The 16,373-nt window shown below is 39.4% G+C and overlaps 1 protein-coding gene across 8 annotated transcripts in view; it reads right to left on the bottom strand.

The window, feature by feature from the left end:
- The window catches only part of DNM3 (dynamin 3), a 185,135-nt gene that overhangs the window by 68,458 nt on the left and 100,304 nt on the right, over nt 1–16,373 (bottom strand). For all 8 annotated transcript variants that reach the window (XR_002441228.1, XR_002441227.1, XM_021405054.1 and 5 more), the window contains one exon: nt 9,127–9,236. Coding sequence is in view for 6 of the 8 variants with exons in the window: in XM_021405054.1 (XP_021260729.1) it covers nt 9,127–9,236 (110 nt within the window). In the remaining 2 variants the exon portion in view is untranslated. The remainder of the gene's footprint in view (nt 1–9,126; nt 9,237–16,373) is intronic.

Raw genomic sequence — 16,373 nt, forward strand, 5'->3', positions numbered from 1 at the left:
AGCCATAACTCTGAAGGAAAGGGAAGCTGAAATGGTAAAAGGGTAGCCTCAGAAAAGATGACTAAAAATAACAATAGAGCAAATAAAAACTGTAAAATATAGTGATAGGGAAGTTCCAAAAATACTTATCTGCAAGAGCAAAACAACATGACACCAGCTTGTGAAAACATTTTTTTTTTTAGGATTGTCATGACATATATTAAACTTCTTGACATTTTGTGACTTGCTACAGCAAGCACAGCTGTGTGAGAAGGGATTTTAGCTGACTGCTGTGAACAGAGGAGAGTTGGCAGTCCTGCACTCCTGTCAGCATACAAAGAGCCTTCCTAGGTGTAGGGGTACCTGATGAGCAAGCTGCTGGACGTCTCTGGCCCTCCAAGGCCTCTCACTGTAGTGTCTGAGCGCTCCATGACCACTACGTAGAAACACAGGTTTCTGCTTCACAGCGTAAATGAGGAGCTAAAGGGCACGCACACGGAGGCAGAACGCACACAAAGCTCGCCTTAGCCAGGTAAACGGACACATGCCTCCCAAAACAGCCTTCTTGCTATTAGACTTCCTTTGTCTTTCTTTCTTCCAGAAAGGCTGACAGGGACAGGAGCATTTCAAAGGAAAAAAAAAAAAAGCCAAAAAAACTCCTGAAGATAGTTTGTCCTCTTGCTAGCAGAATCTTACCAAAAAACCCATACCGTTAACATGTTTTACTCATTAGGAATCCACTGGCATCTCATGGAAAGCTGTAAAAACATTCTTGAAAACAATTCAAATTTTCTGTTTTGTTCTTTCTTCCACTTTTAAAAATTGCTGAAGATATCGGCACAGAAACAGTTACTACTCAATCCTTACCTACTTATTCCATATGGGATACAATGAGATCATGTTCTCATTGTCATCTCTATAGCGGCTAAATACTTTAAAGAGTGATATAATACAGGATACCAAGAAGCAAAAATGAGCTCTCAAAAATGCAAGTCTTGTTGATATTCAAGCAACTTTAAGGCACTGTAGAAACAAGCAGATACAATAAATGGGAATATGCCTAGCAGTAAAATTTGCATGCCACATTTCCCTTGGATATTTAACATTTTCAAAATTTGAGCACGCAAACAAGGGAGCTGTGTGCAAAGCTACATGCACGTACCACATCTAACTATACTGCTTCCTTCTGCAGAGTTTATAACTAAATATCCTGTGTAGTACTTGAAAATAGATCTCTAGCTGCAGTACTAGAAATGAAAACATTTCCCTTCCCAAGAGTGAAAAATGTAAAAGATTACAATTTATTATCCGCAGGTTTTGTCACACTCTAAATACATATACCTCAAGATGTGCATTCCAGAAAAATCAAAGCAGAACTGCTTATGGTGATGAACAGCCAACAGGACTTAAGGCGCCCAACCCAAACAGTGCTCGAGGTGAGGCCGCACAGCGCAGTGCAGAGCAGCACAATCCCTTTGCTCCCTGGCCCTTCTGGCTGCCGGGGTACGCTGCTGGCTCAGATCCAACTCATCGGCAGCCAGAACCCCAGTCCCCTTTCTGTGGGGCTGCTCCCCAGCCTCTCAGCCCCCAGTCTGTACATATACCCAGGGTTGTCCTGTCCCTGGGTCAGAATTCAGCACTCGCTCTTGTTATTATGTTTTTGTTGATTGCCTGGCTCTCTAGTTTGTCAAGGTCTCCCTGCAAGGCCTCTCAACATAGGTATTTCTTTAACCCCTCCCACCACAGAAGAATCCTAGCAAGAAAATGCAGTAATGGATTAAGGGATTTGAAAGCATTCAATAGGAAACAGAGTGGTGGCAGTAAGACTGAAGAGTGAGCTCAGTTGTGAGTTACTGAGATTCCCATTCCACTAGTTCCAACCTTGGCTTGTCAGCATTGCGCAGGGAGGGTTCCATTGCCTATGCAACAGCACAGTTATCAGATCCCGGACCAACAGTGGAATAACAGAGGACTGAAAATCACAAAGAACTTTCCGGATGCCTACTATAGTGGAGGCAATACCAACAGGGTTCCCTCCATAGCAGCTGCACACTGAAACTGCTTGCTATCCGAACCGGTGCTATAACTCAAGATATATAGCAGTTCTCACAACTCTGTAACACCAAGATAAGGTTAAATATTTACCTCCAACAAGCTTGGAAAGATGTTAAAGGTAACCAGTCTATATACATTGCAAATCCTGTTGATATGCATGCATATAAATAAATGCATATCCACATATTAACTGTATGCACAGACAGCTTTTAGAGTAAGTTGGATCTGGAACATTTCAGTAGACAAAGCTGCACAGTATGTGCAGATGTTGGTTTTTTTTTTTCTTTTTTGAGAGAGAGAAAGAAAGAGAAAACACAAAGCAAGATTAAATGCAAAAGCATTTATTCCTGCCCCTAGACTTCCCAATATATCAGAGGAGATAGAATAGAAATTAGAGAGCAAGAATATTACTGAAATTTTAGGATTGTGCCTGTAGGACAATTTAACTCTAATCCTGCAATGGACACAAAGCACATAGAACTTAAACAGTGACACTGAAGCAAGTGAAACTACTCGGAGACTGACAGATAAAGGACTGCTTTCCTTTACAGGGATTTCAAACAGTTATACTGATCGCCTGAATGACTGTTTTGGTACGCTTCTCATCTTTTTAGGAGGATGCAAGCAGAATTTGAAATGAACACAAAATCTGGAAGCAAATGCAAATTGGCCCTATTTTATTCCACAATAAACTCAAAAGAATAAATTTCTGGATACTTTGATTGAAAATGAGCTTCATATTTAGTCACTTAAAATAAGGAGAAAATAACAGAATCCAAATATTCCAAACATACATGCACAATCAAGATAACCTTGAATAAAACTCCACAGATATCATCTGCTTATTCAACCTGCAGCTCCACTGGATATATTCCACTTGTCTGACCTACTCTTAGTTTGCCATTTTAAACACCTGCAGTTCCACAGCGTCTGGTTTGACTGCATGCCCTATTTTTCTTACAAGAAAGCTCTACTAAAGGCTCCGTAAATCATATATTTTAAAGAAATGAAACTGACCATCTGCTACGAGTTAACTGCAATGACTAACATTTTGTATCAAGGCATGCCATTTCAGATCAGTACAATGTGAATGTTAATTAAAATTAATTACACATGTCTCTGAAGATGTTTTTCTTAATATCCAGAAAAGCCAAAAAGACAATCTCTGAGACAATGTCAAGAAATAACAGCATTTAAGGATCTTGCCATTAACTCATATAAATGATCTCCCAGAAGTATTGGGATGTCTTCAAGTTCACACACACAAATACAGACACAAACAAATTTAAGGTGAAAATGAACTGGAGATGCTGATTAGTATATAGCCAATCCTGAATAACTGAGTGTCTCAAGTTCAACATGAAATCCAGAAGAAAAACGTAGACAGAGGTAGCATCATGAAGGGCAAAATCTGTGGTAGTAACAGTAAATGGCACAAAAATATTCTGTAAACGCATGGAGAAGAAGGGTTGATCATTTCTGTGGTAGGGGATGATTTGGAACCTGCCTTGAGGGCCACACAGATGCAAAAGCAGCTCCCAGCTGTCAGGGCCTCACCATGCACCTCTGCTTCTACAGGTGAGGCAGTGATGCACTTTCTGGCTCACACTGAGCAAGGAAGGAGAACTTGTCCTGCAAGCTGAGTCAAGTTTGCCATCCATGACTTGGCCTGTGCTTACAACACCTGTCTCTCTGGTAGAAGATCCTACACAACGTCCCAGGGAATTTTCTTGAAGTAGACTGTAACTCACATATAAGATATGGGTTCACCATCTGAGTTTCTTTCCCTGAGAGCCCCTTTTTGCCCTTTAATGGCAGTTTTAGACCACCTATCACCCATCCAATTTAAATATTGTGCAAAGAATTCTTGTCAGTAATGACAGAAATGAAATATTCCAGAAAAAAAATACACTTTTTAAAAATGGAGTGTAGTTGGGGGACAAAGGCTAGTTATGTGTTTGTATATTTTTCCCATTCTTAGATATTGTGCTCACCAGCAGCTTACAGTTTGTTTACAAATCCCAGCAGCTTTTTTTTTTCTGCTTTACATTTAGATTTTTTAATTAAATAGATTTTATTTCTTCCTTTTCTAACAGAGAGGGCTGTGAATAGCTTACAGTCCAGCTCTTCCTGGAGCTTAGTTTTCTTAGCAATTCAAAAACAGTAACTAACATACATCTCATCTTAGGCTTTCTCCTTCAGCCTGGCTTCCATCCAACAGCTCCTCTGACCCGGTCTCCTTTCACTAGATGCCTTTATTTTGGCTCTTTCCCAATTTCCCCTATATATGGATTGCAGTTAACCAGTTGTTGTTCATAAGAACAAATTCAGTACTTAAGGTTCTAATGCATCCGGAGTTCCAAAGAAGAATTATGCTCCATCCCCTTCTAGAGCAAAACTTAGCCAACAACAGGCACCCAAAAGAAATACTGGTGCACCTTTCACTTAGTAGACATAGCATTCTTCCCTGGGTCCTACAAGGCAACGTCGTTTCTTGGGCAGTACAATTCCTGACAGTAAGAGTGTGCTCAGGAGACAATAGCTCTATTTCCAGTCCTGCTGTGCCCCCTCAGCATTTTCTTTTGATGACTCTCCCCTTTGCGTTCATCTGTTTCTCAGATTAAGGATTTGTTTCTCCAATAAAACTGCCCCAGACAGACAGCTCTCATGCAGAGATGTTAGCTCTGTCACACTGCTTCACAGCTACTGAGGAACATTTAAGTCTCAAGAACCTATTCTTCTGAAGATAAACAGAAGAATGGTTTAATGCTTTGAATTCATTTCTCACATCCTCCTGGTATACAGAACCATAGAGGGAGGAAAGTAACACGGTTATATTTTTCATCAGGATCCTGACTGGAAGGAAAGATCTGGTTCTACTTCTTTGGCCCCAAGAAAAGGACTGGCTCTGAAGAGCAAAAAAGCTTCCTGCATAAAACAGGCTACCGATAAGTGACCACTGCACAGATCCTAAAGGGAGGCACATTTAAAACCACAGTTCTTGTTCCAAACCCTAGTACTTAAAAATGCAAATCGGTAAATTTTTATGGGAAATACATGAGGAATAGGCAAAGGATTTGGACTGAAATCCTAAAAGAAAAGTAAATATCCTGGGTTAGGAAGAATTTGTTTGTCCTTGAACTTTGCACAAGAGTCTTACACAGCCATCGGTTTCGACAGCAAAGGTGAATCTACATGCAGTGACAAAATCTTCTCCATTCTTAGTTCTGCTTCATAAAGTCAATCAGCAGTTACATCTACACAGCAACTTTGCCAGCGCTTCATCTCTTCATACTAAGAGGGAATAGCCTTACATTGCCTTGTGTTTATAAGAGCATCAAAAACTGGCTCCAAATCTTCAGCTCTGCCCCTCTGGGAATACTGGGTAGAACTCAAGAGCAGCACCATGGCATACCTCACTGTATACTGAGGAATAGCCAGAGCTCAAGTCCTTCACAAAATTTTTTAATAATTGTTTTCAGAGCACAATTACACTTACTATCACTCAACTTCTCGTAAGAGCGAGCAAAAGTGCCCAATTTCACATTAAGTTTGACAGCAATACTGCATTCATTAGTATTTTTATACAGTATGGTTCTTTTCAAATACTTTGAATGCACTTGATCTCTTTTCTAAAAGACTTGCTAGCAGCTTACTGTGGAAATAGAAAGAAAGGAGAAAAGGGTGATCAGTATAAAATAGCACGCACTTTCTTGAGAGGCTTAGACAGATACTGCTCGATCCTGCAGCCCCACTTCAGTTGCTTAGATGCAGACTTGCATGGATAGACACTGCCTAAAATGATCTAGGAGTCAAAGGACGCTTGCTCCGATGTACTTGGCTTTAGTATCTAGTGCTGCTAAGGTAAGTAAACTAGAGAAGTCCATCCACAAAGGTCTTCCATGACCTTTATAAAACAAAAAGTACATGGGCCCACTCAAAAACTCATATAAAAAATAAATCATTAAGTTTTTATTAAATCATAATCATTATAAAAAAATAAATCATTAAGTTTGCTGAAAAGCAAAACCCTAACACCCCCCCCAACTCTGTTACTTAAACAACACTATCTATTTCACACCACAGGTTTTCTTTTCTTTTCTTTTCTTTTCTTTTCTTTTTTTTTTACTTTATACATATATTTTAACTTTTAATTAGAAAATAACGAGAAAAGAATTTAATTATCTCACAATGCAGGCTTTTCATAGCTGCACAATTATGTTCATTTCATGAGAATTTATCTTCACTGTGAAATCAATCGTCACAGTCTCCATTTACTATACATTACCAAGTCACATTTGACTCCTGTCAGAGAACTGTTGACTTCTGCAGTAAATCAAAATGACAAATACTGTTAAGTTTCCTTCTGCCTCTATCCCCTAAACTCCTAACTCAAGATGGTTTTTCCTTCTATGCAGTGAAACGAGGATTTTCCTGGTAACTGCATTTCAGAACTGGAAAGGTTTTCATAAATGGAAAAAATGCAGTGCATAATCCAGGAAACTATTGAAATGTACAGTATCAGAAACATATGGTTGTAGCAAAATACCTATGCAGTGAGGGGCTGGGAATGAAAATGAGAACAAGCTGATTAAAAGTTTTCTCCTAAAGAGATATTCCTTGAAAATTAAAATATTTTAATAGAACATACAGAAAACTCACAAAATCAAGGGGAAAAAAACACCCTACAGATTATTCTGCCTATCTCCTTTTTCCATAATCTCCATGCTATCGTCAGTCACGCTGGAGCAGATGATTTTGCTTTTGTTCTTTAATGATCCACATCTTAAATAGTAAAATGTTTCCATAACCAGAACCCTCAGTGGACAAACTCAGAAAAAGCAAGCCGATTTCTTTCCTAATTACAAGGTTTTACAAAGAAAGTAGAAACTAAGTTAATCATTTCATGAATTTTGAAAAAGCAAACAATATTTGGTCCCCTCTACACACAGAAACCAGATCAACATATTAGCATAAAATAAAGTAACAATGAGACTCCTTATTTCAACAGATTTTTACCATTTTCTTGTTTCAGTTTCCCTAGGAAACTGGGAAAGGGAACACGGTCCCCAGCTGAGGGCTGGATCGCTTTGCTCAACTTGCAGTACCCCTGCTTCTGCTGAAGCAATCTATGAATTTAGGAGACACTGAAAAGCAAACTGATACTAAACTTGTTCTGATTGATTTGTGCCAGAAGGCAAATTTTTGGAAATATAAAAAAAATCAGTTGCTTCACAATAACAGAAGAGCTGCTGTTGTAATTAGAATTCAATAAATGTTTCTTCAAGAACAAGTTCTGCCTCCTTTTAAGCTGGAGGACTGTCCTTGTAAACAGCCTCTCCCAAAGCAGTAATTTTGTCATCTTATCACTGTGCTGTCACGTCTCAACATGCCCATCTAGACACAATGGTGTTTTCAAAGCAGCCTGCAGATGCTGGAGGTTCTATGCACAGCCCAAATGGGCACGGTTATTACAGACACGGCAAACATTTTAAACATCTGACTCTGAAACCTTTGCTGTCTGGTGTGCATGAAGATTGAGTGAAAATGCGAATGCGCAACTATATAATGCCCAAATAAATTCCAAAATTGCCAAAGGAAATGCATGCTTATCTTGGATTTTCATGGCAGTTTAGAGATTGATACTTATGACAACGAAAGCATTCAAATGTTAGTCAAACAAAGGAGAAACAATGAGGCTAAACTTAATGCATTTCTCATGGAAGGCTGACATCAAGTCACCATGACAGCTGTCCTTCTTGACTAAAGGATGTGCAATGACAGGACAATGGACAAAACACATCCATAGCAGAATAATCATAATTACATTAATTTCCAGCATCTGAAGAGAAAAGATGCAAAGTTTTTCAAAATTTTTTTCTGTGCTCCAGAAATGCTTGCTGGGAATAAGATTTCAGAAACATACTTTCAAAGGACATCTCTTGGCAGACAATGTCCACATGTGGGTTAGCTGAGATGTCAGCAAATGTAGGCAAAGCCTCCTTGGGGCAGTTCAGAGTGAGACTCACATTGCGTCCTCATGTTTCTGGAGCCAGCAGAAACTTGACAGCCCAGAAATCCTGTGCTTTGCTTTTGCTTTGCAGGAGGGAGGGGCACTTCTTGCTTCTGAAAGAACTATTTCTGGCCAGTTCAGGAGCAACAACAGCTGGCTCTGCAGGGAGCCACATCCAGCCCTCATCATCTTGAACATCTGAACATATTGCCTAGCTTTAGTGACTGGAGGGGGAGTGGATGTTAAGGAACTCAGAAGAAAAGAAGAAGAAAACAATGGCATTGATGAATGCTGCCACTAAAATACATTTTACTTATTTTCCTGAAGAAGAAATTACAGAATTTGCATTTCATCTGCTGCAATGCAATTCCACTGATCTAACTGCAAATGCAGTAATAAATCAATCAATAAATTAATGAAAATACAGGTCATTTGTATTCCTTTAAGTGTTCTCATAGTTTCTTGACTTAGGTGTGCACAATTATCTGAATTGGCTCTGCCCCCTCTGTGGGCTTCCTCAGAGTGACAAATCCCTTGAAACAGAGGACAGAGTCTGAAAGAAAGGTCTGAGGCAGAACAGTACAAAGCAAAGATTCTAGTGAATTGAAAATGCAGAGGAATTTCATTTGTTCTCCATTCAGCTGTATTTAAACCCAAACAAACAATAAAACGACTCTCAAGATTACAGACAAGCAAGTTTTTCCACTGGAGAAAGTGGAAAGCAATGACGCTTTGGTGATTTACACCAGTTGAATCTGGTCACAAGGTACAGAAGTCATGACTGTTTTGGTAAGCCTAGGAGATTGCCAAACAAAACAAAAATAGGATCAGGAGATGATTATTCAGCCATACAGAAAAACTAAATGACGAATCATGGAGCATTTCACCCCATGAGTGGCCAGGAGGACACTAACCTTTCAACCCACGATTATGCAACAGCAAAAAAGCAGATAAATCAAGAGTATCAACATTTTGTTCACTCAACGCTGTGGAAATACTAGAACTGCACTCCCAGTTCTTAAAATGCTCAGTCAGATACACCCTGCTACAACGATCTGCAGAAAAGCACATTCTCTTACCTCTGCTCCGTGTTAAACAATGCAAAGATATGTTTGCTAGACATGAAGCTCTTTTCAACATCACGCACTTTCAAGTTGTCCAGAGGAAGCATATACTTCTTCTCTTTTTCCTAGGAAAAAACATATCAAACCAACACTGTGTAAGAAGACTCAAAGAAGTCTGATAGCAGCACGCTCTGTTCAGTCAGCAGTATCTTCAGTACATTTATTATAAGAGTATATCTAAAATTGAAATGCCTAGTTATCTTTCACAGACATAACCGCAAAAGAAATGAAATGTCAGTTCCAGTTTTTTCCTCTGATCCTATTAATTATTGTATTTTCTCTACTAAAAACAAAAAAAAAGTCCACCAGAAATAAATAAGCATCTATATTTATTCTTCTCCCTTGCTCTGAATTCTAAAAAGAAAATACGCAGATGTGACTAAAAAGAATCTAATCAATATGGAACACTGCTACCGTGTCTGTGTAGCAACTGGAGTATCCTGTGATATAAAATTATTCTATTTAGAAGTACTATTCTCAGTTATTTTTGGCTGGCATTTGACGGTCCCAGGGATAAAATTTCTTTCCACTAGTCAGGAATCCAAAATCACAGAAAATCAAAGTTTATATATATACATCGCACATAAACAAAATTGGACTCCACTCTAACCAGCTCATTATCCACACAACAGGCATGACCTACTCTCTCTTGCTGTTGTGAATTCTTCTTCTACTTATTCTCTCATGTATCGCACTCTCATTAGCAGCATAGTCTCATTTACAGCACAGTTGGTACAATTCCACCTTTTCTAAGTTTCTGGCTTCTTGGACTAGTAACACTGACAGGCTAATTTATGATGTCAGAACAAAAAAATCCTAAGATTATGAACCCTTCCTGTTGTGTTCAGCTTCCTTGAAGTCCTGTCACTGATAGATAAATCAGGGCACAACTCTCTGTTCTTCTCTGCTAATACAGTTCATGCTAAGTAGATGCCATTTAAAGACAAGAGGGGCATCACCTGCATCAGAGGATTTATGCTCTGGAACTTGTGCAGTGAATACCAGATGATATTCTCACAAACTTGGCCATTCAATAACCCTGTGGAAGTTAATCACCAAAGGAAGAAAGCTGAGGATTCCTTCACAGTCCCTTACCTGTCAGCATGAACTAAGACTCCCTGGCCTCCACCAGGCCATCATTAGAACTAGCTGTGAAATCTAGCACCCACTGCGCATGCTGAAGAACTGAACAGGATGCTGCTTGGTAAGAAACATTCATGTGTTAACAGTTTATTGTGCCATGAAACAGCAGAAGGACTAAACTCATCTAGCAATTGTTTTTTCTCAGTACGTATTTCCTAGTCACTTCCAGAAGAAATACACAAAAGTAACTTTCATGCAAAGAACTGGAAGAAGTTCTAGTTGTTCTGCAGTGTGTGTGCTGGGAGGGCAGAAGCAATTCCACTTGGCTAAGCTTCAGCAGACTGGAAAACTAAACTGGATGGGAATGTATCTACAAGTGAAACTATAAAAATATTATAGTGATGTGTCCAACAATGGCTCACTTTCCTAGACAGCTTTATAACAGACCTCAGTAGAGGAAAAATGCATATTTCAAAGGCCCTTCTGGTAAAGATTGGCTACTCCTGTTTTGTCAAATCCAGAGTGGAAGTATTACATAAAAGTTATCTGATGCATCTAGATCAGCCATCTTAGAAAGTGTACCTACTAAAGATCATTAATCGCATACCCTCCACTCCCATCTAATGAGAATTCCAACGAAAGACTCTTTAGTTCTTTGTCAGTCTACAGCTATTTATCAGAGTTCACATCTATATTCTGCTTGCATTAAATTACATACTCTGAATATTTGGGATAAGGAAATTGAAAGGAGAGGATACCGACACCCATTGTGTAAGCGTTATCTCTGAGATAAATAAAACTAAGCAAAGTAAATTAGCAATTTACTAATAAAAAAAGTAAATAAGTAGTAAATACAACTAAATCTGGAACTTAAAATATGTATGTGTAAAAAGTAGAAGAGCAATGTCCTCTAACATTGATTTTTATTTATGCAATCTGTTTTGACATCATAAACCTATGTCCTGGTAGCATTTCAAATGTAATGCATTGGCTTTACTGTTATGGCATGGTGGCACACACTTGAAAAACTATCCTAGCTTATAAATTCAGGAGAATCCATATTAACCTGTGAATTAAAAGCAAATCATAACTTTCAACTGAAACCTGGACTAAATTGTAACATAAGATACTTTGTTTTTTTATTTCAAACACTTAAGATTGGCTATGAAAAAACTCTTGGGCAGAAATATCAATGTTATCTATTCCATCACAACTAATAAAACTACATAAGCTTAATTTTTGATTTTTAAATCAGTCTTTCACTATTAGAAAATATGTTTGGAATCTAAAGGAAGGGAGATTTAGCTTAGATGTTAGGGGGAAGTTTTTTATGGAGAGAGTGGTGAGGTGCTGGAACAGGCTGCCCAGAGAGGTTGTGGCTGCCCCGTCCCTGGAGGTGTTCAAGGCCAGGTTGGATGGGACCCTGGGTAATCTGATTGGGTTGGAACTTGAGGATCACTGAGGTCACTTCCAACCCAAGCCATTCTATGATTCTATGAATCATTTACAATTCCATAACTAGAAATGTAAATGCTTCAGATGAAGAGCTTGTTCCGACAGACACTATTTACTGATAAACCAAGCAACCGATGAGTAAAAATAGCACCCGATGAAAAAACTACACTAAGAATCTGATTGTCTATTCAGAAGTAGGAAAGTTTTATAAATGTTTGGTGCCAAACTGTGAGAAAGTGTTTGTTCCGTAGCCACCAGGAAAAAGGAAATGCCTATTGAAGGCTAAGAAGTGGTTGGTATTTATTTACATGGCCTCCAACCCACATGCTGAGACAGAGCAGTTTCCAAGAAAGGGAAATCATAGGGTGCCTGCGCTTGGAATTCTAACGGAGACAGCATGTCACACATGAGAGATCAGACCTAAATGTTGCCTAATTCCAGGAGAGAAGTATTACTGCAATATTCAGGCATGGCAGCAAGACTCAAAGCAATCTTTTTTTTTTTTTTTTTCTTCCAAACAAGAAGAAATATGTCTGTATAAAACTCTGTGAGAGCTAATTTAACAGAAGATGAATATAACAACATTTCAGCCTCAGCTCAATTAATATTATATTATGGCAGGGCAAAAAATCTCCAGCCAGGACTGTATCTGTGCATGTTTCCCATCTTGAGAAGCTGACAGCATAGAAAACAGGGAATGTACGAAGCCTGGGAGGAATGGGGCTAGGCACACTTCTACAAGTGACGACATGCACATAGCTGTGGGTCCAGTTTGTCCCCTCAGCATTTGTTCTTCTTTATTTATAGATTTTTATTTTTATAATGGGGCAGAGAACTTAAGCATGACATGAGGGGAAAAATGAAGCGTGACATGAAGGGAAAAACCAGCACATGCTGATCTCACGTACAGACTTTGCTTCTCTTTTTCCTATACAGTGTAGAAGAGCAGAGGGAAGAAGTGGGAGGCAGCATGCCCCATTCCTGTCTCTCTGACATAAAAAAAATCCCCATAATGCACCTTAGAAAAACAAACCAACCTGCAAGCCTGCAAGGCCTTCCGACCCTTGAGACGATGTTTCACCACCCCTGGGCCTAAGAAGCACTCACGTCCTTAATGGACTAGTTCTCTCCTGCACTCTGACAGGCAAATAGGCTGCCAGGAACTGACAGCATGATGTAAATACGCCATATTACAACTGCCCCTTCCTTCTCCAGTGTTTAAACATACTAAAAATAAATACTGCTGAAGTCCAGGATGGCACAAGGGATGCAAAAAATACAAAAGCAGCTCCCTTCCCCCAGCAATGTTTCAGCCAGTACTTCCCATCTAATGAACTTCATTTTATTTTAGTCAGATGAAAAAACGATGTAGAACTACATTCCCCTCCACTTCCACTTTTGCAGCTTTGTAGGTTCTGTCAAGACCAGCAGGAGAAGAAACCTTGGACACAACTTCGTCTAACTGGAATAGAAGGGTGACAGAATTTTTCAAAGAAAAGAGGTTGTTCACTTCCTCATCTTCCCGTTACCAAAGTGGATTCTCATTTCTCACTTCAGGATGGCTTCTGTAGAATAGCATGCAGGACAAACTGTATTCCCTGTTCTATATCCTGAGAAACTGAAACAGAACTCACAAAACAAGTCAAACACATGATGCTCAGATTGTGAGGTACGTTTTAGGCTGAACGTTGGACTAACAGCTTCAGTTTCGTCACTGGGAATTAAGCCAGTTTGCTGACCCCTTGTTAATGCTTTTTGGAATACCAGTGACACCAACCAAGACCTAACTGTCTACACTACTTGCAGGGACCGCAAGTCCGAGGAAAGTAGGCTCTCAAGTGGAAGTGCAGACAGCACTAGAAAAACTTGACAAGGGCTGTTTTACAGCAAGGTTTGTTCTGTACACTGTTTGTCCTGAAAGGACAGCTCACAAGAATTATTACTGCAATTGTACACTGATAGTAAATACAAGGTATTCATGAAAGACCTCTGTCAAAAGTGTTATGCATTATGAAGCAAAACAGTGAATTAAACTCAAAAACTGAGGAAGGACAGATTTGAACTAAGGTCTGCGAGCAGCAGACAAAAAGGCCAACGCTTCTATTTCTGAAGCAGGCTTCCCCACCAGCACGGTACTGCTCTCTGCGTTAGGTTCCCCCTCAGCACCTCACGCCTAACGCTCACCTGACCTGGTGGTCATCGTCTTTAGGAACAGCTGGTGATGGCAGGCCACAAATTAAGGCACCCTACAGCCAGGGTGCTAAGGCATCTAGGTGAACACCAAGCCCAAGAAACTACTTGGTGAAGCAGTTAAGCAGCAGAGGCACAAAATAACAGCTAAATGATGTTCTACAGCGCTGTACTGTTGGATAGCTGGATCGGTACCCCCCATTTTACAGACAGGAACAGGCTCAAGAAGTGGTAGCTTGCGTACCTGCTGAGCCAGGGTGATCTGTATTAAAGTAAGAATACGAACAAAGAAGTGCAAGGAAATGCTGGTGGAGTGTGCTGAAAATACACCTACTTAACTCTTGTAAAGGCACAGACTTATTTACAGCTATAGGAGATGCGTTCATTGCCAACGCATAGTAGTGCATTCTGAGGGACTTGATAAAAAATGCTAACTGAAAGTTTCAAAGCAACTTTTACAGAATTTAAATCTATTTCCAAGGGTTAACCATATTCTAACTTAAACTATACCCAAGAGTATTTTGCTGTCCTTTTATTTCAGTTTATTCTTCTCAGTTTAGAAAGCCACACTGCATCTTCACAACAGTCTTTGCTTTACCGCGCTTGCCTTTTAAAACATACTCTGAAAAATGAAGCATAACAAATTACTCCAAACCTTTGTAGAAAAATAAGACAAATAATTTTGTTACAGACAACTTAGTGGAATTCAAGCCTGGGTGCAGCTGTAGGAAACATAACTCTGAAGTGTCTATAAAACAAAGAAGAAGCTGCTTTAATAGAAGAGCAATGCTTCCATAAACATTCTAACATTGTTACAAAAAGCACAGCAAAAGAGTACTTAGTGAATTGCAGATGACAAAACCATGTTCCTTCTACCTATGCACTCCTCCCTGCACCCTTCCACCATCAGCCCCTGCATTGTTTAGATACTGATGATAAAACACTGAAATCAAGCACTTCTCCAAGATTTTCTTTCCTTTGACCACTGAAACCAGATCAGTTTTAACCACCGTGCAGATCATCTTTTCCAAGAAAGAACCACATACTTAACAGCATTTTCAACACAGACAGCTGACTTCTGTTGAAGAAAAGGATGTTTTTTTAAAAAATTTCCTATTACAGTTGCTGAGAGTTTGCCACCATAGACCCTAATTCTTCAATTATGTCAGCCACCCAGGCATCAAGAACTATCATATGTATACAAATGACTCCCTAAGTGCTCAAGCAAAAGTTTTCAGGCAAAAACTTGAGGCAAAAAAAAGGAACACCAGTTTGAGTATCTCCCCCCCAACGTCTCCTCTGCAGGCAGGCGGACTCTTCCCCTGCCTGCTCTGCTGGCAGCGTGTGCCTGGGGACTCCCTAACTTTGCTACACCACAATGGATGTACTTTACATAGAAAGCAGTATTATCACATGCATTTACATTGACAAGAATAACTGAGTATGACGTATTAGAAAACTTTCACATACAGATATATACATAATTAAGTATCATCAATGACGCAGAAGAATCATCATGTAATATTTAAAAGAAACAACTTGAGGAAAATGCTGGAGAATAAAAGAAGAGCTCCAGACTGAACACCTCAAAACAAAAACATGACCAAGGCTTAGGATGATAACCCAGAGTGTCAGAAGAAAGAAGCACAGGGCACAGAGCACAAATACCAGATCTCATGCTTCCTCAGTGTTACAAGACTTTATCCTCTGCCACGTCAGACCTGAAAGCACAGCTCAATAGGGGAGATATAATGAATCGAGTGGTTTTGAGATGGTCTTCTTACATTTTGCATTTGTAGTATGATTTCTAGGCAGCTATGAGCTGGCACTTCTGCTTTTAAGGCAATCTATTCTAAACTCATCTTTACACATCCACTTGTTTTTCTCAGTCTCTTGGTGCTTTCTCCCACAAGATGTTATTAAAAAAAATAATCAACAGATCTGTTACATATCTGGTGTTCCTTCTGAATTCAGCTATGGTGTTGCTCCTGATGCTGATGTGCAAGCAGTCCTTAGTCTGGTCTTGTCATTCATGTCACAGTATGACATTTATTTCTCACAGAGTATTTTTCTCCATAAGAACCTGTATTATATTTTTTTCTGTCACTTTCCTTCTGCTGAAACTTCTTCAGGAATGGAACCATAAGACTTCATAACACCGTATTTGAAATACTTGATCCTTTTGAGAAATGGTCACTGCTGTCTTCTTGGGAGGAGTTCACTATTTGCTACTTCCCAAGGCTTCACAGAATTGCCTGTCAGCTATCTCTTAATAATACATTTCTCAATCTTGTGTTTTACAACATGATCTAACTATACAACACAAAGCAGGCACCAGATCAAGCAACTACACCTCCAGCCCTCTCTTCCAAATCCTCTCTCAATAGATATCAAGCTAGAATTCAAACTAATAACACCAGGAAACATTTGCATGAACGGTGTTCAAGAGTATACGAAACCTTTGTGAAACTCTT

Source organism: Numida meleagris, chromosome 7, assembly GCF_002078875.1.
Source record: "Numida meleagris isolate 19003 breed g44 Domestic line chromosome 7, NumMel1.0, whole genome shotgun sequence".
NCBI lineage: Eukaryota > Metazoa > Chordata > Aves > Galliformes > Numididae > Numida > Numida meleagris.